This window comes from Paramisgurnus dabryanus, chromosome 18 (genome assembly GCF_030506205.2).
Source record: "Paramisgurnus dabryanus chromosome 18, PD_genome_1.1, whole genome shotgun sequence".
Lineage (NCBI taxonomy): Eukaryota > Metazoa > Chordata > Actinopteri > Cypriniformes > Cobitidae > Paramisgurnus > Paramisgurnus dabryanus.
Window position 1 is genome coordinate 5,118,357 of NC_133354.1, and position 22,723 is coordinate 5,141,079.

At 35.9% G+C, this 22,723-nt stretch overlaps 2 protein-coding genes across 5 annotated transcripts in view; both read left to right on the forward strand.

Annotated features, from left to right (window-relative positions):
• The window catches only part of miga2 (mitoguardin 2), a 34,065-nt gene extending 27,480 nt beyond the window's left edge, over window positions 1-6,585 (forward strand). For 3 of the 4 annotated variants that reach the window (XM_065243768.1, XM_065243769.1, XM_065243770.1), the window contains one exon: window positions 3,515-6,585. In XM_065243768.1, the coding sequence (XP_065099840.1) occupies window positions 3,515-3,739 (225 nt within the window). In that variant the 3' untranslated portion in view covers window positions 3,740-6,585. The remainder of the gene's footprint in view (window positions 1-3,514) is intronic. The other variant, XM_065243771.2, reaches the window with a different exon arrangement.
• A 600-nt stretch (window positions 6,586-7,185) lies between these two features.
• dolpp1 (dolichyldiphosphatase 1) lies at window positions 7,186-22,065 on the forward strand. The gene is made up of 8 exons (XM_065243772.2): window positions 7,186-7,550; window positions 8,924-9,024; window positions 9,116-9,200; window positions 11,946-12,045; window positions 12,468-12,566; window positions 12,646-12,774; window positions 12,872-12,961; window positions 20,400-22,065. Exons 1-8 carry the CDS (start codon window positions 7,475-7,477, stop codon window positions 20,434-20,436), a joined length of 717 nt encoding a protein of 238 aa, XP_065099844.1. The 5' UTR covers window positions 7,186-7,474; the 3' UTR covers window positions 20,437-22,065.
• Window positions 22,066-22,723: the final 658 nt, after the last annotated feature.

Sequence of the window (22,723 nt, forward strand, 5' to 3'; positions counted from 1 at the left end):
AAAACGTACACTTACTGCCATCAGCTAATAAATGAAATATGAGAGTTTCCTCATGTTTACCAGTGCGCTCTCCTTCTAGATGCCTGCGTTACGTGTAGACCCATCATTCACTAAAGCCTTTACTGTTCACACAAAAGGTGTATAATAGTTTGCAGATTCATTATAACAGCTCAAGTTTAAAACAAAATTAAATGAAAGCTTTTAATAAGCTCTCTACAGTGTCTTTGTAAGTATTTATGTATTTTATTATATAATTTATTGGCGGTCTCTTTACCATGCATGAAAACACATTGCTTGCGTATCCTGTGCCCATGTCTCGTCAAATTTCATTATTTTTGCCATAAAAAATTCTCTCTCTTTCTTGGTCCCTCTCCTCCTTTGTGACTAACAAATTTATCATAAGACGTCCCACACTTGACACTTTCCCTGATTTCAACTAGTTAACAGTTAAGCATATTTATAATATATATGGAATGAATGAAACGAGTTGGGACGCATATAGCAGCTGCAGTGCATAACAGAAGAGCAGTGCGTAGAAAAAGACAGCAGCTGTCTTCTACGTTTCTATCAAAAACTAATTAATTATAGTTTTTATTTAAAATAAAAGTGATTACAAAGAAAATGTTAAATGTTCATGTTAACTGAGTTTTTGTTTATTTATTGTATAGAAAAATCCCATTACATTTTTCCTCTCGCGCACCCCCTGGTGGCAGCTCGCGTACCCCTGGGGATGCGTGCACCACACTTTGGGAATCATAAATCACAAATCATAAATATGATTGATGGTGACCTCCATTTTGTCCAGGAATGTGTGACATCATCACGACCCAGATGCCATTTTGTTTTGGCATGTCTACAACTTCTAAATATTAATTTCATAATGATCGTTCAACTTTTTCTGCTTGACTTCTCAGTATAATGACAATACTGCCTAATATTGAAGTAAACTAAAGATACACGACTGAACTTTATAACACAGGGCGCTCAATGTTTGATGGTCAATTTAAAAAAATATGGCAGCATAAATTAAAGGGACAGTATGTAGGATTGTGGCCAAAACTGGTATTGCAATAATAAAACTTGTGGCTAAAACCGGTACTGCAATCACCCAACTAGTGGCCAATACACAAAATGACAACATAAACATCAGTTGAGGGCTGCAACTCCACTTTTTAAATGACAATATCCTGGCCAGACGACTGTTGTCAGTGATATAAGTATTTGAAATGAAAATGATTTATAAATGTCTAGTGAAATATCAAGGCCATTTTATTATTGATTGATATACATTTCTTACATACTGTTCCTTTAAGATTATCCACTTTTTCCAGAGAGTCACTTCCTAACACAACATTCCTGAGAGATGCTATTACTCCATATGTAAATCAATGTGACAGTGCCCGGGTTATGACTGGGTTATTTAAATACACATATTGTTTATGAGCAGTACATGTCTGAACTTTGGCCTCTCACATGGCTAGTCATGCAATACAAAAACACATGTTAATCCTTTATACAATTGATTTAAGTCACTTTACCTAGGGAGTCAGCGAACGTTTGTCACGCATTCACTTGTTACATGTGTGATTTAAAGCCACAGATGCTGATGATATCTTTATAATTGATTACAACTTTACAAATAAAAAAATCTGGGTCTTTTAATAATAATAAAATAACAATCTTGTAAACGGACCAGGACTGAATACATCTTTTTAAAATAATACATGTCTTCATAAAAAACAGGGTTTTACTAAAAGAGGGAAAAAAAGATACTCTTTGATATCTGTTATCAGTTACAAATGCTGATTTATTGTTTTGTACGCAAAACATCTCAACTTCAGGCTTCTTTGTTCGCTGAGCGTTAATTTACTTTATAAAGATTCAAAGATCTAATACGTGTTGCTTGGCTCACTGTAAGCCTGTAAAGTTACTTGTAAAGGTAGGGTAACACATTTGATCCTGAAACTTTATGCTGGTAAAAAGTCTCCTCACATCCTGATAGCAATCACTGTGTTAAGTTGTTTAAATGTATTTGTAGAAATGTATGTCATCTGTGAAAGGCGTAGGACCAAAACATGTTCAACCAATCATAGATTACGGTCCGAACAGACGTTTCCTTTTTTTCTCTCACCCGGAAACGTAATTTGAATGCCACCGCACAGCCTGTTCACGCAGACACCATACGTCATCGGTGCGTTCACGTGCGCTCACCTTCTGTCTGAGCAAACTTTTCCGCTGAATTGACAACCTGCACAGGAGTCACAAAACGAAAGACATCTTTTATAACAACAACAGCAAAAACTGCCTGGATCGGCAAGAGCAAAAACTCAAATTAACATCGGTAACTTTACTGCTTTACCATGAGTTGCAAACAGCTGCAGAAGGCAAAGGGTCTGAAAGGGTCGTTGCACTGTTTATTTTGGTAAGGTAGGTACGCGATATGTTTGTATTGAGATGGATTCCGATATTCTACTTTGATGAAACGTTGTGTTGCTTATGAAATGTGTGTTTGTTTACGAATTAGCGTAACGATATAGTTACTACGTCTACACAACCGAAAGTGTGCTTTAACTAATTCTTATGTAAACCAGTTGTTTATGTTGGTTATTTTGGAAGTTTTCTCACTGGTGAATGAGACACGAGATGTGACCGTCTGATCTGTGCGTGTTCATGTGTTTTGAAAGAGGCGTGACTTTGGATGGCGATTTGACTGGAGGGTGGGACCGGGATTTCATTGCTAGCCGGCTACCGTTAGCATTTTTCAAAATATGAAACCCTTTAAATGGCAACTATAATATTTTCACAAACAACATAAAACAAAAATTACATTTCAGAAAAGAAAAACAAATAAACTAGAAAATAATTCAAATTTATCTCATGATGTACCTCTTCAATGCAGTCTTTAAATTTCTCCAGAAAATAATAAAGTACAGATACCCTAACTGTGTAGGGTGAGCGGTGCATTAACTAACGCAGGGTTAATGGTAACACATCTACTTTATATATTTATGCAGGACCGAGCAATCTGCGCTTTTGGTATTTATCTCTTATTGCCAGAAGATCTACTGTTAATCGGTGAAACTTTTTGATGTGTTTTCGTTGAACAAAGAGTGTTTTGGAGGCAAATGTTTTTTTTATAACCCTCTGTTTGTTACAATGAACCTCACCTATGGGGTAATGTTTGCACTCCTGTCACTTTCAGTGTAATTGTATGATAACGGTAGATCCCATAAACAAACTTTAAGTATTCATTTGTAGCAGAGATGTGTGTAAAAAAATATTCATCTAACTTAAAAAATATATTTTGAATGATAGAGCCAAAGCCAAAAAGTGTTACTTTGTGCCCCGCTCTCTTCAACTTAAGCTCAGTACTCAAGTTAATGTACAACTCACCTCTTAAAAACATACTACTAGGTTTTTAAATAGATTCAACAAAATAGTTATGTTTTAAATTTACTTATCTGTCCTCATATTTATTACTCACAATGTTCACATTTTCTATTGGTCTTTACAGCAACAGATTGTTCAGTATCTGAAGGACATGTTTGATCACGACAAGGTGCGTTTCACATCGGTTTCATCTCTGGCAGAAGATATCCTCAGTTTGTCTCACAGACGGGCGGACATCCTGGTCGGTTACCTGGGCATTGAAAATCTACCCGAGAGCAATGGAGCTCTGCTCAAGAGCCCTTGCCAGGACAACAGCGGGCATCCAGACCTCAGCGAACAACAGTTGTAGATTCTGGATCTCACTGATCGATAAGTCACCAAGTGTGCAGAACTTCATTAACTTAAAGACATCAATTCTACATCACATTTAGAGATATAAACCACGACTGACTCATCAGAGGCCTTCCTCGTATTCACTTCTGTGAATAAATGCCAACGTATTTACAGCGCTGCTATTTAGAAACCTGATGGAGACTCATTCAGAATGACGGCCATTGTGTTGGGTCCTATTTGGATCCTTTCCTGAATCCACTACATCTCGACTTGATGTTTGAAGGAGCGATGTTTTAGCCGAGCTTGCTAACAGCTTCATCCCAAATCTCACACACAACACATCAACGGATGCCAAGATTTTGTGTAGATTCAGGTTATTGTGTGTCTTTGTGTTTATAATAATGGCCGAATAAAGTCTTGCACTGAAACATGCGAAGCACTGAATGCAATGAGAAAAGCCAGGAGAGATGGATTATTTGTGTATGTGCTTTACTTACAAAACCAGTCAAGAACATGTCTGGGTTATATTTTAATTCCCCCAAAATCACTTGAAGTATATTTTTAGAAAGAAAATAAAGCCTGATAATATGGGGGTAGATTTGGACGTGAGTGTGTAGAGGATGTAAAGGTTGTTTAAGAAGCTGTAGATGCGACACAGACAGGAAGTGCATCATTCAGAAGGAAACAGGATGTAGTGGTCCAAGTCACACGGGTTGGTGATGGCAACAAATGTCCGCGGTTTGTGCAGTTTGTATGGGACGACACTTAATAGTGTTCTCGCCCTCACAGTGTTTAATCTGAGATAGAGAAACACATCATGTCTGTTAGTGTGTGTGTATAATGTTTTGTCTCTGTTATTAAGGCGTGCCAATGGAGGTAAAGTTGACAAGAAACACAGATAGTTAGATCTTGCATCGTGGCCAACAAATCTTGAGTTATGTAAAAGTAATATATAAAATAAAAACTTGTTTCTAAAGACTCTGATTAAAAGATTTAAGGAAATGTTTTGATATTACAACAAACGATAATTGAAACCCACAAAAACACATTGACATTTATGTACAATCAACATGTTTTTGTTCATTTTCACAAACTGTAGGATCATTATTGAATTTAATATTTGTTAAAAAAACAATCACCAATACCTTTATATTTTATAGTATGAAGGTCATAATTTTTTGTCATTATCATAAACAGTATCATATCTGCAATGACAGCATTACGTGTAGCTTGTGCTAAAATATTTTATGAAATAAGGTTATGAATTTGTATAATTTTAAACCGTATGAGCGAGCATGAAATGTACACAGCTGTCCTCAATGTTATTCATCTTTGACAAAACTTGACCATGTTCCTGATTTGTATGTAAATGGGATATGAAAAGATAATTTTGATTTGTCATAGTGTTTCTTTCCCAATTTGTACTGACTATTTTAAGTCACCCGTGGCCTGTCTTGCACTTTATTTGCTAGTATATTAAATCCAGTTTTTATTGAAATATAGTTAGCCTGTAGTGAATTTGTCCATTTTTTTGCTATATGGACAGTTGTATAATTTATATAAATAACATCAAAGTCCAATCATCAATGGTTTGGTTTTACTGGTTTAAAAAGTAAATATACACTGTAAAACCTAAAAGTTAACTCAACTCAAACCATTTAAGTAAACCGGTTGCATTACTTTTAAAACACATACATTTGAGTACTGTGAACTTAAACAAATTGAGTCATATGCAGTTATGCACTTATATTTAAGTTCACACTACTTGAATATAAGTGCATAACTGCACATGACTTCATTTCACAATATTTAAATTTATGTGTTTTAAAACTTAAATGGTCTAATGCAACCGGTTTACTTAAATGGTTTGAGTTAAGTTAACTGTTAGGTTTTACAGTGTAATATTAGTAATATAATATAATAAAAAAATGGATACAGTCCGGGTCATGAAAGATTGACTATGTTCCTTTGTTGTTACTGATATTTAATTTTCTTGTGTTTAATTCACTGTTAAATCTTTTCAAAGCATTTATTGTTAATTGCCAATCACGTCATTATTCTCCTCATTATTATTAATTTTTGGTTTGTGTCAAAATGTATCATTCGAGCTGGTTATGCAATAATATGGGTTATATGTCTATGAAAATTGAAGCCTGACTTTATTTTCAGTGTTATAATGTGAATTGAAATTGTATTTGTGTACGTGCTTATGTGTTTTATGACACAAATATATGAATGACTTGCCTACTTACCTCTGTGACAAAACCAGACCAGACTGAAGATGTTGGGTAGATGTAAATTGAATCCACATCATTCCAAGTTAAACTAAATATAGCTGAATCTCAGTTTATTCTGAAATAATACTGATCCATAGTTGTTAGTTCAGAAATTATCACTATTTGTATATGGATATTTGATTACTTAACATCCACCACTGAGCTAAACAATTTTTGGACTGCAACAACAATCTTATCTCTTATATTACATCAAAATTGAAAATAAACTACTAAATGAAAGAGAAACAATGGTGGATGTATAGAGTTGTGTAGGAATGTTTTCACCTATCAATCAGTAACATGTTTTTTTATTTTTGGGCAGATTTTGTATTTTGCATGCAGATCATTTATCCGTAAGATTTCCCTAATGGTGACATTCTTGATTTTGATGTTTAAAATCTGATCTATAATGATGGTCGAAGCAAATGAACCAGGTGGGATGAACAAGCAAGTCAATTATTTTAAATTCTTTGTGTATTTGTGTTCTTCAAATGCCTTTCAATGTATATGTGTGTTGTTTTGTTTAACTATTGAAGACTATTGTCATTTTGCCTTTCAGAGCCAACATAAATGACCTTTCTTTTGCTGTCTGTCTTTAAAATGTGTGATTTATTACATTCATATATTTGTTTTTAACCCTTCAGGTACAGTGGTAGCACACTAGGACGAACATTTCAGTATTTAAGACCCTGTTTATTTAAATTAAAAAAAGGATCAAAGAGGCCTTTACACTTCTGCAAGTTTTATTCACATTTTATTTTATGTAATATTTTGTTTGGAATGCTTTTTTATTTTGTTATGTTTACTTTTGTTAATCATATATTTTTAACAAATTATATATTTTTTATTAATTTAAAATAATTTACTTATTAAATATTTTTTAAATATTTCAATAATATTTTTTCTAATTAAAGACATTTATGTTCATGTTTTGACTATTCATTCGTTTCATAAGTGTTTGTATAGATTATTTCTGTTATGCCGTATTCTTGCCCCATCACATCATTGAATAAAATATAAACTCATGAGTAAAACAAGTACTTAATGAAGGAAATATATAATATTTAAATAACAGTGGTTTGTCCTGCATACAAAAAATATGATATGTATAGCAATTTTAAACTTTAAACCAACTGAAACATTATATTGTAAAGCATTTTGATGTGTAATAAAACACGTGTTTCTAATATTAGCTGCAATCAATTGAAGAGAATCTCCCCATTCACTTAATTTTTCTTCTTTCATTTAAATAAATCCAATTTTCATATGTCCAGCCAAACGTCCTCTGATTGGTCCAATACGCTTAACAACACGCCTCTGATTGGTCGGCTGTTCCCGTGCAGATTTTTTTCTTGTGAGAAGGCGTTCAGTGAATGGCCGCTCGTCGTAACAGCGTCCGGTGAATTTGATTGGCCGATCTTGCAGGGGCGTTTCATTCTGATTGGTCGACGCCCGATGCCCGGTGTCCGGGTAAGATGGCGTCGGAAGAGCAGTGCTCGGCACCACCTCGATGGCGGTCGATATCCTTAACTCACGTAGAGTATCCGGCTGGTAAGAGCACTTTTAAATCCTTGTTTTCTCCGCAAAGCCGTTAGCGTCACCGTACGCCACTTAATTCGCGCCACGGGTTGTGTGGGACATCGCGCGACTGAATGGCTACGGCCAGGGCTGGGCTGCTAAATAATGCGCCCTCGTTACACAGCGCGCAGGAAACGGAACGCAAGCTGCCAAATAGTGCGCTTCTGTAGTACGCATGCGCGATGATCATGTACGCTCACTAGTACACCACACCGGGGATCCTTACACAGTTTCTCGGGAATATTTACGGTTTATATTTAATACTTTCATCTAATTTATAGTTGTATCGAAAAGCCCACGATCAATATTAGCGTTATATGCAAGCGGTTTGGTCCTAATCCAGGGTTAAAGGCCCGGTTTCCCCTGTTAGTTTCGGGAAACACTCGTGGCTTTGATGGGTTAATCCAGTTCATTCCTGGTTGCATCACACCCTTACTGAATCCTGTTGCACATTTGCAAAAACATTAACGCTTGCACATGATTTGATATGTGCACATTAAATTGTTATGCATCTTACATTAGATTGAAAGCTCTTAACATAAATGGATAAGTGCTGTTGGACAGATATGTTAGCTTGGCAGTGGCAAAATTGATGCTTCATACACGTAATGAATGTTTAATGTCACATGGATACTGGATTCTGAAATGGTACAATTTTAAACACAATCCCACTCTGTGCCCCATGCAAATTTGTGCTATAAAGTGATATATGAGATACAGTGCTTATAGGGCATTATATCACGGGGCTGTTGAATGCTTTATTCTGATTGGTTGAGAACATGTATGCATTATTTTTCAATAAACGCACACTTAACCTTTCAAATGTCTTAAAATAACCACCAGATCAATGGCTGTGATATAAGTGGAATAATCAACTCCAGTCTTACGAATTACTTGAAATTATACCATGGGTCTGTTGAATGCTTTATTCTGATTGGCTGAGAAATGTTCCATGTGTGTTGATTATTTTTCTGTAAACCGCACACCTAACCTGTCATATGTCTTAAAAATAGGCACCAGAGCAATGTTTGTGGTAACTGTGGTATAAGCAGAATAATTGACTCCAATCCTTTGAATTATTAGAAAATAATGCACACTCGCAATGTAACAATGTAGCATTACCAGCATTGTGTGTGCATTATTTCCTTATAATTCAATGGCCCGTCGTCAATTATTCCTTACATATGTACATCCACGGTGTAACTTCACTTTGTGCAGCTTTACCTTGGGTGTGCATTATTTTTAATTATTTCAATGGCTCGTTGTCAATTATTCCTTACTTATATCATGGGGCGGTTGAATGCTTCATTCTGATTGTGTGTTGTGTGTATTGTCTGTATGTCTAGGTGATCTAACGGGGCAGGTGTTGGCCTTGATGAGTCTTTTGCCCATCGCGATCCTTGTCGGCTTTGTCACTTTGATCGTCTTCAAGAGAGAGCTACACACGGTGAGTCACGCAACATCACAAACCAGCAGATTACCGGTATAGGACGAAGCCCCATATCAAATGTCTATCTTTTGCTCTTCCTCTTTCTCAGATCTCCTTTTTTGGGGGTTTGGTAATGAACGAAGGGCTAAACTGGGTGCTCAAACACATTCTACAGGAGCCACGGCCATGCAGGGGTGAGTCATCTTAGCGGGTTGTTTAAGTTTTCACTTTTATTCGGACTAAGCACAGCCAAACCAATCGTTAACTGTATATTCACACATGACCATGGCAGTTTTTTTATATTATGCATTGCAAGCTTATGTTTGTTCCCCTTGAAAATCTTAGATAGCAGATGTATTTGTGTTGACTAAAGGTTTTTGTTTATAATGGTTCTGTATAGTTGTTCATTTGGGAGTCTAATATCACTGAGCACCTGCACAGCTTGACCTTGTTAACAGAAGATACTCACAAAAGCAGATAACACTTGAAAAAATGCTTTCTTCTGCTCACAGCAAATATCAACGCTAAAGATAATCCTATCTTCCTTTTAACTCAACTCCTACAATGAAACAAATAGTTTGTGCCTAGGGAATGTCTTTCTAAAAAATGGCTAAAATTTTAAAGGGGACATATTATGAAAATCTGACTTTTTTCATGTTTAAGTGCTATAATTGGGTCCCCAGAGCTGCTATCAACCTAGAGAATGTGAAAAAGATCAACCCAGTAACTTAGTTTTGGTAAACCATTCTCTGTAAGCATGTGAATAAATAGGGCATTGAAATTTGGCTCCCCTTGTGATGTCAGAAGGGGATAATACCGCCCCGTTATCTGCACTATCAAACCACAGCACTGCCATTTAGTGCAGAGAGAGAGAAATAAAATAATTGACAGCACAATTGAGTTTCAATTTCAACAAATCACCATTATGGCGATCAGTGTTTGCGATTCATCAGCTCATTTGGATTTTAAAGGACACACCCAACAACGGCACATTTTGTTTACACCTACAAAGTGGCAATTTTAACATGCTATAATAAATTATCTATATGATTTTTTGAGCGCAAACTTCACATATGTACTCTATGGACACCAAAGATTTATTTGACATCTTAAAGTCTTGTGAAATGTCCCCTTTGATATAAAGTTACTTAAAAATGTGATGCAAATGCACTTTAAATGACTTTGTAATGTTTCATTTATTTATTTATTAGCAGGCATACAAAGCAGACTTTTAAAGAAAAACACAACGTTTTTCAATAATTTACTATGTTCTTACTTCAACTTGGATGAATTAATACATACAGTGCATAAAAAGATTTTCAAGAAATGTCTTGTTTTCAGTAAAAATATCAAATAATTATTAAATTACGATGTTTTTTATTGATGAGCAAAAAGACCCAAGTAATTAAGTCTAATTTATAGACCAAAAATATCAAATTAAATTAATTTTGTGCATAAACAAGCAAAAAAATCTGCCAATGGGGTAAGCAAAAAAATCTTGAACATTATTCTTAAACACTAAATTCAAGAAAAATTTACTTACCCCATTGGCAGATTTTTTTGCTTGTTTTATGCACAAAATTACTTAAATTTCATATTTTTGGTCTAAAAATAAGACTTATTTTCTTGGGTCGTTTTACTCATCAAGAAAATACCTCTTAATTTAAGAATTTTAATATATATTTTACTGAGAACAAGACAAATTACTAAGAATTTTTTTTCTTAAAAATAATTTTTTGCACTGTAGTAAAATATTGAAAAATGTGGTGGTGTTTTCCTTTAAAATATAAATACACTGCATAAAATGACTTTCTTACTAAGTAAGAATATCTAAAAATTCTTAAAGTCGCCATGAAACGGAAGTATCAATTGCCTAATTTACCCGTGGTGACGTGTATCCGAGTAAAACCGGCCTCTGAAATGAAATAAGGCAGGGCTGGATTTGAATTTGTCCATCAAGATCTGATTGGATCATTTGAAGTTGGGACGTGTTGCTAATTGCTTATCGCAGCAATATTCTCCCGCACCCCACTAACCTGCCATACATTTTGACCGGAAGTAAAGAGAGATTGTTTTTAGGAGGGGAGGAGATTTGCATTTTTGATTAAAGATTATGAGGGCACATGAATTTTTTAAAATTTATGAAGCTCACAGATAAGTCATTTGTAAAAAATACCACAATATTACAAAACAAATTACAGTTTCTTATTTTACTTTTTATTGCGACTTTAAATTAAGATGTATTTTCTTGATGAGCAAAATGACATAAGAAAGTAATTATAGTTTTTAGGCAAAACATATACAAATTAAGCGAATTTGTGCTTAAAACAAGCCAAAAAATCTGCCAGTGGAGTAAGAAAAATGTTCTTGAATTGTTTAGGAAAAAACGAAACTTATTTTAAGAACATTTTTCTTATTCCATTGGCAGATTTTTGGCTTTTTTTAAGCAATAATTTAATTAAAGTTGATATTTTTTTTGTCTAAAAACTAGACTTTTTTTCCTAGGTAATTTTTCTCTTCGTCTTAATTTAAGAATTTTTAGATGTTTTTACTGAAAACAAGACAAAAATACTAAGTAAGAGAGTTATTTTTTGCAATGTATTTAACAGCTTAATTTATTACATGTTACCTAAAGCAGTGGTTCTCAAACTTTTTCAGCGTGCTGCCCCCCTTGTGTACGGTGCATCCCTTCATGGCCCCCCAAAGAAAATTGATGTCATAAAATATTTCATAAGTTAAAATTTGAATTAAACAAAACATATGATTCAATGTAGTGCTGTTGGTTAGTAGCCTTGTTTTTATGAGGTTTAATTACACATAATTAATAATTAATGTATTTTATAAAATATCATTAAACTGGGGCGCCTCTGGCACCATCTCAGGGCCCCCAGTATGAGTATCACTGACCTCAAGTATTTGAATTCTGTTTTTATTTACAGGAGGTCACAGTTCACTCACAACAGAGTATGGGATGCCTTCCAGCCACTCTCAGTTCATCTGGTTTTTTGTTGTATATTTTTTTCTTTTTCTTTATTTAAGGTAAGACCCGGTGACTTAAAACATACCCAATTAACCAAGACAGCAAAGCTCAAATCAAGAAGATAAGATTTGCTTAGAAGTCTTTTATCATGCAAATGTGATGCATTTGAATTGACCAATAATGTAATAATGGTGGTTAACCAACCGGCAACAACTGACAGTGACCAGACCGCTATCATAAAAATACTTCAAACACACAGTCTGTCCACTGTCAACAGCAAGATAGGCCTTAAAGTAAATGTAACTGAGTGTTTTATGTAGGGAATAATATGAGGGCATTGGTATGGCAGTAATCTCAAAATGGACACATTTTATTGGCCAAGTCTATCAGTATTGGTAACAAGTAAATAAATGTCTTGTTCATTCCTCCATGTCGACTCAAAATTAAGCAAATCATCTAATTACATTTTTTTTTTTTTTAGAATGCATCAGACGAACAATGCTAGGTGTGTTGAATTGTTATGGCGGCATATACTGTCCATCATTCTACTGGGCGTGGCTTTGTTTGTCTCATACAGCAGGTAATGTCTGTGTATATTTGATATTCCTGTCTATTTTTACTAATGCCTCGCAATAACAACACATCCTGTGCGTTCACAGAGTCTACCTCCTGTATCACACATGGAGTCAGGTGATTTATGGAGGTGTGGCTGGGGTGGTGATGGGAGTCGTGTGGTTTTTTATCACACAGGAGGTGCTAACACCAGTTTTTCCCAAGATAGCAGCCTGGTAACTACACAAAGATGTTATTATGCATAGTATCAATCATACAGGGTGATGATACAGTGTTGCACATCCTAACATGAGTTTCTCTTTGTCTCCTCAGGCCGATCTCAGAGTTTTTTCTGGTGAGAGATACGAGTCTCATTCCGAACATTCTGTGGTTTGAATACACAGTGACCAGATCAGAAGCAAGGTAAACCCCTTCATAGTACCTTCTGACAAATACAAAAGTAGTAAATATGGGCGACAATTGCCCTGTCCCAAATGGCACACTCCGGACTTGTGGTCCTCCTCAGAGTCCACACTTTGATGACATCACGTAGTCCAGACTTTAGGGACCCTTGATGCGAGTCCACGTGGGTGCACCGGAGTCGTATTTTGGGACAGACTCGAGCATCACACCGGAAATAGGTAGAGAAGTTGCCCGTCAGTGTGAACTCCTCCCTTCCGTCGTCTGATTGGTCTGATTGCCCTTTCACAAGGACTTCTGGGTTGGCAAAGTGCGCGAAGCCTGCTGCAGTGCGGGCTTCGCTGAAGACCGCATCAAGGGGGCAAAGGAGGCGCTGATGAGCACACTTCAAAGCGTAAAAATGACAGATGGGACACCCTACAGACTCATAGACTAAGCGAGAACGCACAATTTAAGGCCACAAGACCGAAAGTCCACAAGAAGAGCGCCATTTGGGACAGGGCCATACTGTCAAAATGATTGGTGACCTTTGACCTCAGGGGAGGGGCTAACCTTTGACCTCTGAGGGAGGGGCTAACCTTTTGACTTGCGAGGGAGGGACTAACCTTTGACCTCCTGGGGGAGGGATGAACTTTTGACCGGACCGCCCACGAAGCGTTGAACTTTTGAACCGTCCCCCACCAAGCGTTGACATGTTTATGACCGGGGTTATCTCCAGAGTACATTAAGTCACATCCTCCTACACTGAAACAATAAAAACAGTGTTTACACAGGTGGTCATCGTTAAAACCGCATTCCCTGCTCCCATCATAAATTATATAAGGAGAGGCCCCCTCGATATTTGTTAATAAAAGCCGGGAAAATCGCAGTTACGAAAATCACAAACATGGATAGCACATGCATCTAGTGTAATACACCGGCGAGTCCTGAAAAACTTTTAACATACACCATTTTGGAATGTGCTACATCATTATAAGATGCCTCTCTACTAGGCCTGTTGCGACGCATCGACGTCAAAATTCCGTCACACCCTATTTTTGCGTCGACGCTTCGCAAAACATTAAATTTAAGGCCCCCCAAAAAATGAATGATTACATTCGTCTATCTTTCGTAACGATCCGCTAGCTGCCCATCCCATAAGCAGGCTGTCAAAAACCCACGTCTCTGTAGGCAGCCTGGGCTCTGAAATCTGCACTTTCACCAACCACTCAAAACCAAAATAAAGTTTTCCAACCAATCTCCGACCGGGGATGGCTGTTGTTAGGTAGAAAAAGCCAGTGCCAACCCTTATAACAGTCACATCATGTCGGTGATTGGAATGTCTTTAAAATGATGTAAGTGAAGTCATTGCTTTGGACATTGCTAATACTACATGATTTCATCGTGTGGCTGGAAGTGTGTATAGTAATTTTCTTGTGGACTGAATAGAGTCTCTTCTAAAGGCATTGCTTTTTTCGACAAAAACCAGCCCCATGTTTCAATTCTTGACGTGATCTTTATAGGCTTCTGTATGATCGTTAACTGGACTGGATTGCACATTGAACTTGAAAGCGCGACGCGCATATCCGATAACGCACATGCACAGGCAGAGCTTAAACGACTTCATGTTCGCGTCTTTTTGGCTTCAACGGACAAATGCTCATATGTCAAAATAGCTGTCTTTGTGATTTTCATACTAAACATGTGGTTACTGTTTGTCTTAAACGAATAAACATTGTATTGCATTCGGTCTTATAATAAGCATAAACTGTCTCTGTCATTAAAGTTAATTAAATATATAAAAAAGAAAACGTTTGTATCTTCGTAAATAAAGAATAATCCACATTTACTTTACAAAACAATTGCCAAACATCCTTTGTGTTGAGCTCTGCTATTTGAAATAAGAATGTAGATTTCCTGATCTTTTGCTTCATTAAAGGGATAGTTCACACAAAATAAAAATTCTGAAAAATGTTGTTCTAAACCTGTACGAATTTACTTTTTCTGATGAATACAAAAGAAGATATTTTGATAAATGATGGTAAGCACAATGGATTGTAACCATTGACTTCCATAGTAGGAATACCATTAATTGTGTGCTTACCATCATTTATCAAAATATCTTATTTTGTGTTTATCAAAATAAAATAAACTTATACAGGTTTAGAACATAAGGGTGAGTAAATGATGACAGAATATAAATTTTTGGTTGAATCCCTTTAACAGAAATACAGCAGAAATTTAAAAAATTCACCCTTATTATGTTTACATCTTATAATGCATTCATTTATGCTTTCTTGATACATAGTTACACATCGTTTTCTTTCATGGACTATGGACCCCCTGAAATAGCTTTGGCCACCCCCTGGCCTGAAATCACTGATACATCTTTTAAAGTATATAATTAAGAATGTTTTAGGCATTTATTTGAGATACATTATGGTTTTTATTAATCAAGCAACAGAAACTAATCATTAGATTAATCGTCCAATTAGTCGTTAAATTAGTCGACTAATCGGAAAAATAGTCGACAGATTAATCGTTTAATAAATAGTCGTTTACCCCAGCTCTACTCTCTACAAATTTTTTTGAACAGGGCGAATAGTTTCATTAAACACACATTTTTAGGTGAAATTTTCAAATAAATTAAGTGTTCTTTCTTTTCTTTAAAAAGCCATACCGGTTTCTTAAGCTATATTCATGGTAAATTAAACTGTAACGTTATTTAAATAAAGTAAGACTAGAAAAGATGTTTAAAATTAAATTCCTCTACAAATCTTAACACTATGTCTGATTAAAAAACATTTTCAAAAGTATCAACAGAATAAAAAAGGTTTTTCATGGCGGTAGATGAAATACAATATAGAAGAATAATGAACAATGAATTCTGTCAAGATAAAAAATTTTGGTGTATTTTCTCTAGAGATTAAAAAAACAATGCGTCATTTTAAATGTCCTATTCTCTATTTTTGTGTAGATGACCTGATTCTCAAAACAGAAATGATGTTTTTCAAATAAATTGTTCAATACACTCTGTGATAATACTGTTACATATATCCTATTTTCATTAGCCGCGGTTGTCATGGTCACGAGACCCCCTCTAATCGCCTAAAAATTCATCTGTTAAATAGGTGCTACCGTTTATGTATGCATGTCATCAGACGGAGCCATAAGGATTTCTGCCCTGCTACAGGAATTCTCTCGATCTTTTAATTAAATTAAGTTAAAACCATGCTATTCGGAGCGTCGCATAAATGTATTAACTCTGAAATTAACGCCGTCCTAATACTATTATCTGTAGACGCTCCATCCTAAAGTCATTAACCGATGCCTCCATAGACCATGAGACATTCCTTCGCATCCGTTATGCCTTAGTCAGTCGCTCCATCAGTGTTTCCCATACATAGGCTCTACTTGGGCGCTGCGCCCAGGTAAATTGCGACCCGCCCAGGTAAAAAAAATCACTTTACGAATTTCTGTATTTTCTGAACTCGACTGGATGACCCGTGTTTTGGAGAGAGAGAGAGAGAGAGCGCGCGCGAGAGAGAGAGAGCGCGAGAGAGAGGTGGGGGTCGGGTGACCGTGAAGCTGATGCACGCGTCATAAACTCATCCAGCGCGGCAAACTGGATCAACTGCAGCAGCACATACGGGAACACCAAAATGGTCGCATATGCTTATGTGCATATGTGTTTATAGCATCTAAGTTGGCATCATTTTGCATGCAAGCACGTTGTGTCTCTCCGGTTGAGTGTCCGTTCACGTGCTCTCTGTTTCTCAATGAATTGGGCGCGACGCGAAGCAACCTCAGTGTCACATTGTATCCTTTCATGTTTCTGAACTTGAGCAGAGTTTTACCATTAGAGGTCTTTTTTCACTGAGGACGCGGGACCCGTACGGTTCCGGGTTTATATTTTAAATGGTCAGATGGGTCCGGGTCGGTCCTAGTTCATTACTTCGGGTCCCAAGTCTGATTAATATTGTGTGTAAAACCCGAGTCGATCGGAGAAGGGCCGTGAGCGCTACCGCGCTAAAGCTCGAGTGCTGTTTTAGCGTGCCTCCGGTTTCTATGGCGATAGCAACTGGATCTTGTCACGACCACGCGCCGCTTCATTTTCTTTATCACATTTTTTATAATCTTACTATTAATAGACAATATCTTTACTAAAATCTAAACAGTTTGCACAGAGATTGTAGCAAAAAGCAGTGCTAATACTGAATGAGCAAAGCTCTAGCTGACTCAGGATATAAAAAACGCAAACCTGTAATGTAAAGTCTGTCATCGGGACAGCAAATCTGAAATAATTAGTGGATTAAGCTTTTTTTAATCGGCAAAAGAGAAATAGAAAGCAGAAGCAGTAAAAGTGCCTATCTTATAGAAGTTATTACCATTATAACATCAATCACATTTATAATCTATAGACCTGCACTGTCTATTAATAGGCTATATACATAGTATTGTATATAATTGAGTTTGATAAAAGGGGTCATCAAATTGCTTCATATATCAGTGCAAAAACATAAAGTGTTTTCGTGGTGCTTTGACAAACAGTGTCAGCTTTGTTTATGGCAAAAAAAGTTTGTGGTGGTTAGATTAATGAAATATAATGTGAAATTAATATGAATGTTTTATAAATCAAAGTATTGTGTTGTGTCACACATTATTAGTTCTTTGTTACATGTATAGTAGACCATTTTTTGTCGGTGGATAATAATGATTGCCCTTTTCACCAGCTACCACCACAAGTAAATTTCAGATCTGTGGGAAACACTGTCCATGGTGCGTTGCTGCCATCATACTAATAAGTACAGCATAAGTAAAGACAAAAAGACACATATTACAAAACATTGCCTGTCTAAAAACTGAGACTTTTAACTTTAGGTTATTAGTATATTAGGTTTAGTATAGTTTTCAGACTTCCAGAAAGAACTTATCAACTCTAGTATTTATTATTGTACCTGAAATACAAGTACCTAAAGCATTTTAAAACATGCTCACACTCCTTAGCCGAAACCCTAAAACTTTTAGTGCTTTTGTATTTAATATAATATTGAATAATATTATACACACACACACACACACACACAATCTTACTTCATTACAAGCTTTGATGCACTCATGTCTCTGTTATACTCCGTTAAGTTAAAAATCAAATCAGTTACACATTTGTTGGCTATGTAAACTGTCATTTTTTATTTTTTAATAAAATGTATTAAACTCACACTACTTTTTACCCAGAATAACATCTACTTCTTCGGTGCTGACAAAGCGATGTGCATGATTTCTTCAATGTATAAAAACACAAGTAAACTTTTTATTGTAAAATGGTCAAATAAAAGAGTAAGACAATCACTAAAGACATATGAAATACCCTCACAAAAGCATCTAGGTATATTCTTAAAGCGATGTTGCTGTTGTTACATTATATTATAAGACAAATAAATCATTATATAGTATAAAGATTCACTTTGCTATCATTTCCAACTATTGTTGATTTATTGTGTTGTACGCAAAACATCCGAACTTCAGTCAGCTTTTTGGGGGACTAAAGCATATTAACTTGAGTATCTGTACTTTACTTTATTATTTTCTAGAGGAAAAATCCTTTAACAATGGTGTTGTTTAATTGTTGTAGCATTTTTGTACATAGTTCTCTCAATACATTATGCCTCTGAAGCAACCTACTGAATACACTGACTAGTTTGTACTATCTTTAGAATAACGAGCTTGATGAATGTTACACACCCTATAGAAATTAAACAAAAACAAGGTCATTAATAAAGGCATCTTTATTTAAAACTATAAAAGTTACACGATTGAAAAAGTCTTAAACTCATTTACATTTGACTTCACAAAATGGTGACGCTGTGACATAATGACCCAAAGAGAGCACATTGCACCTCTCCTTATCAGTTTACACTCGCCAGCTATAGTCGCCTGCATTCAATTAAAAACTCTGCTGTTAACCTAAGACAACCGCACCCAATACACTCACTATTCAACCATACGTGCCCCACCAGGTGTCTGCGCCATAAGATCTCAGGCTATGTTTACATTAATGCGTTTATCCTTTTGCTACGTTTACGCCTTTCATCTACACTACACCACCGTTTTTGACCCTCATAAACAAATTAGTTCGCAAACACTGCAGACCATGTTTTAGTTTGAGAACTCAGACGTTGCGCTGATTGTAAATGAACGAAGAAGAGTCTTATACAAACAGCATAAAAACAGCTGATGTTAACGTGACAGCGCATCATTTTCAAAGTAAAAATTATTTTATTCAGGTAAATGGAGGTTTGCATTGGAGGTTTTGCCAAAAATAGTAAACATCTACCAACCAGCTATTATAAACGCTATATCGGATTGTTTTAACATGTATCCTTGTAGATAATGTCTGTTTTATATTAATGTTTGAGTATTGTTGGGTTTAATGTGTTTATGATTTGTTTAAATTTAGTTAGCTTATTACGAAAGATAGACTGTAATTTTAAACGCCATAGGAAGGGAGAATTGTAAAGGGTCAGACATTATTTTTGAGTTTAATTTAAGTTTTGTTTTCTACTTTAAAATAAATTTCGTTTCATATAATTTGTCTCTTAATTTTAATCGATGGTTTGTGAATATAAATTAATAAAAACAATAAACTCAATAAAAATTAATATTTAATGCTTGTTTAGCCGCTTGCGCTTTTAGCTATTTCTGTGTTGCTAGCGGAGGACGTGCACGGACCTCGCACACTTTTAAAAATGAATGCAATAAGCATTTCTGTAGGCTAAAGCTATACTTCACCTCTTACTATGTTTGATTGAAGTTTGCATTTGCTGAAATTTATTTTTGCTTCAAGTTTATTTAGTACTGTTCACTTGAATGCTTTCTTTTTAAATCATAAAGACCTTTCTGTTTAGTTATAAAATCAAAATTAACCTATTAATCATATTAATATGTTGTAAGGGGGGAACTAGAACAGTAAAAGACTTTCCCAAACACATTTTTATAGGTTCAAAAATAGTGTCTGTTATATTTGCCAGCAAAGGACCCAGTTATGAATTTTTGTCAATATCGCACACCCCTAGGCTGCATAAATGCGCAAAGGTAAGCTATTATTAGAGTAATAAGTTATTTTACACTTTTATGCGCATGCCCAGTTACGTTATTGGTCATGTTTCATGCGTTTATGGTGGTGTATAGTGTGGATGAAGATTCTTTTTAAAATGCCGTTTTAAAACGCAAATGCTCTAATGTAAACAGGGCCTCAGAGTCGTTTGCCGGCTTCAAAACCTGACTGAAGACACATCTCTCAATTATACGCGACCCTGGAATACTTAACACTTATTTCTATTTCACCTCTTCTTTTCTGACCTATTCTTCCCTTTCAATAAATAAAAATAGTTTACATTATGTAAAGTTAAATGAGAGTATAGTTTTCAGAACACTTATACACTTTCTTTTTCTTTCACAGAAACAGACAACGAAAGCTGGGAACAAAAGTTCAGTGATTTTCAGCAAAACCCCAGTGGAAACTGACGGAAAGAACCACATATGTACACACATTTACACACACGTGCACACACACACTCACACACACATTCAAACACACTGGAGTTTCATCATCTGGACTGTTCTGGTTGATACACAAGCGCAGAACAGTGTACTTGTGGACCAAAGGAGCGAGTTTCACCTGTTCATTCGCACCCCCTCCCTGCCCTTCCTTTAGACTGCCCCCTGCGTTCCTAATGCATGCAGACTGTGCAAGAGACAAATACTATTTAATGAGAAATGTAATATATATTTTAATCATTAATGCTCGCAGGAAGATCTTAACAGTGATGAGGTGAATCTGTCAGCATGGCATTACTTTTATTTATACGACTCATTGACGGGAATCTGAACAGGGGAGCAGGAGGGGAAATGCGGAAACAAATGCAACACTGAATGCAGATGAGGGGTGGCTGACGGACACTTGCTTTTGCTCATTTGCATATCTTAGGAGAAAAATATCTCATGAAAATATGCCCGAGTTACATTTTACCCCGTATGTGATCCCTAAACACTTTTTTTACTAAATTCCCCAAAATTCTGTGCTTGGTTATCATGAAATAATCCCACACTGCCAAAATTGTGAGTTGTCTTTCTTTAGGCAATAATATTTTTTTTCTTACTTTTGGGGTAAAATATGGCCTGGACACGTTCTTGAGATTTGCTCTACATAAAGTGTAATGTTAAAGAAAAAACTTGCACTTTGTGAAATAAAAGACTTGTTTTTATAATATTAACACTAGTTGTTTCATAAAGGGCGAGCATTATTTTGTTCCTGTTTTTCATCACTGGACTGTTTTGCTTAAAGTTGATTCATTGACACACGTGTTGTCTTCGAGTTTTGATTTGTGCTCCCAAACACTGGAAGCAGAATCTGTAAATTATGTAACGGGAACAAAATTAGTGCCTGAATTTGGTCCGAAAGATGTTGTACTTTTATTTCAACCCTGTATGTTTTTATGAAATTGCGTTTCTATTGTACTTGCATTGTTTTTGTACTACGCTGTTGGTTAAGATATAGACACACACACAGGTTTGTTTAGTTTTGTTTTAGAAAGCTTTACGTCAGCTGATGGCTCCTTCGTTTCGTTTTTTCAATGTAATTTAAAAGATATGCAGAATCACTTTATAATACTTGTGATTTACATTCCTTATAAATAGATACATATCAATTCAGATCTCCGAGGTTCTGACAGGTGGCAGAAAACGAAGCTCAGCGTTTTATATTAACGTTTATTTTTTACTTTTGTCCGTTTTTGACCCTTTTTGTGCTGTCGTTGATGTAGACGGTTTAGTCCGACACCTCTGCTTTGTTTTCCCTTTCAACATTCCACAATACCACATTTTAATATTTAGGGACAACAATGTAACTGCTATTAGAGAACGAGATTGCAAATGGACAAGGATGCCCAAACCTCAGGTGACCTCTAGCATGTACCGAGGCCTCTGTTTTGTTAGGATGAAACTGTCCTCGTTGGGGTGTTTATATATTAAGGGAAGGGAGGTTATTGCATAACTCTAAGTTGATCCTGTCTTTTATCATGTGTAATTCATATCAGGCTGAATAATAAAATATGTTTATGTATGGAGTGCTGTTGTTATGTTGTAAGTAAATATGGGGTATATGCGTTCCAGACAACTTGGATGTTGGATATTATCGCCCTAAACTATGGAATGGATGACGGCTAGCCCTTTACAGCCTTAAATGGGACATATCACGAGTGCTATAATTGGGTCCCCCGTGCTTCTATCAACCTAGAAAATGTGAAAAAGTCAACCCAGTATCTTAGTTTTGGCAAACCATTCTCTGCAAGCATGTGAAAAAATAGGTCATTGAAATGTGACTCCCCTTGTGATGTCAGTAGGGGATAATACCGCCCCTTTATCTGCACTTTCCAACCATGACACTGCCATTTAGTGCGGATATCAGCTCAATTGCATTTTAAAGGACACACTCAAAAACATGGTCTAATAAATTATCTATATGGTATTTTGAGCTAAAACTTCACGTATGTAATCTGGTGACACCAAAGACTTATTTGAAAAATCTTGTGAAATGTCCCCTTTAAGTGAACCCCAAACAAACTACAAACTGTTTTTACAGCACGTAATATGAATATGAAAATATCCAGAAACTGTTTCTGCCATACATGTCACAAAGCACAAACTTTTCTCACCATCTCATTGTAACATCATGTGAAAACATGCCAATGTGATTGGAACACATTGAGGTCGGAGGAAGGATAT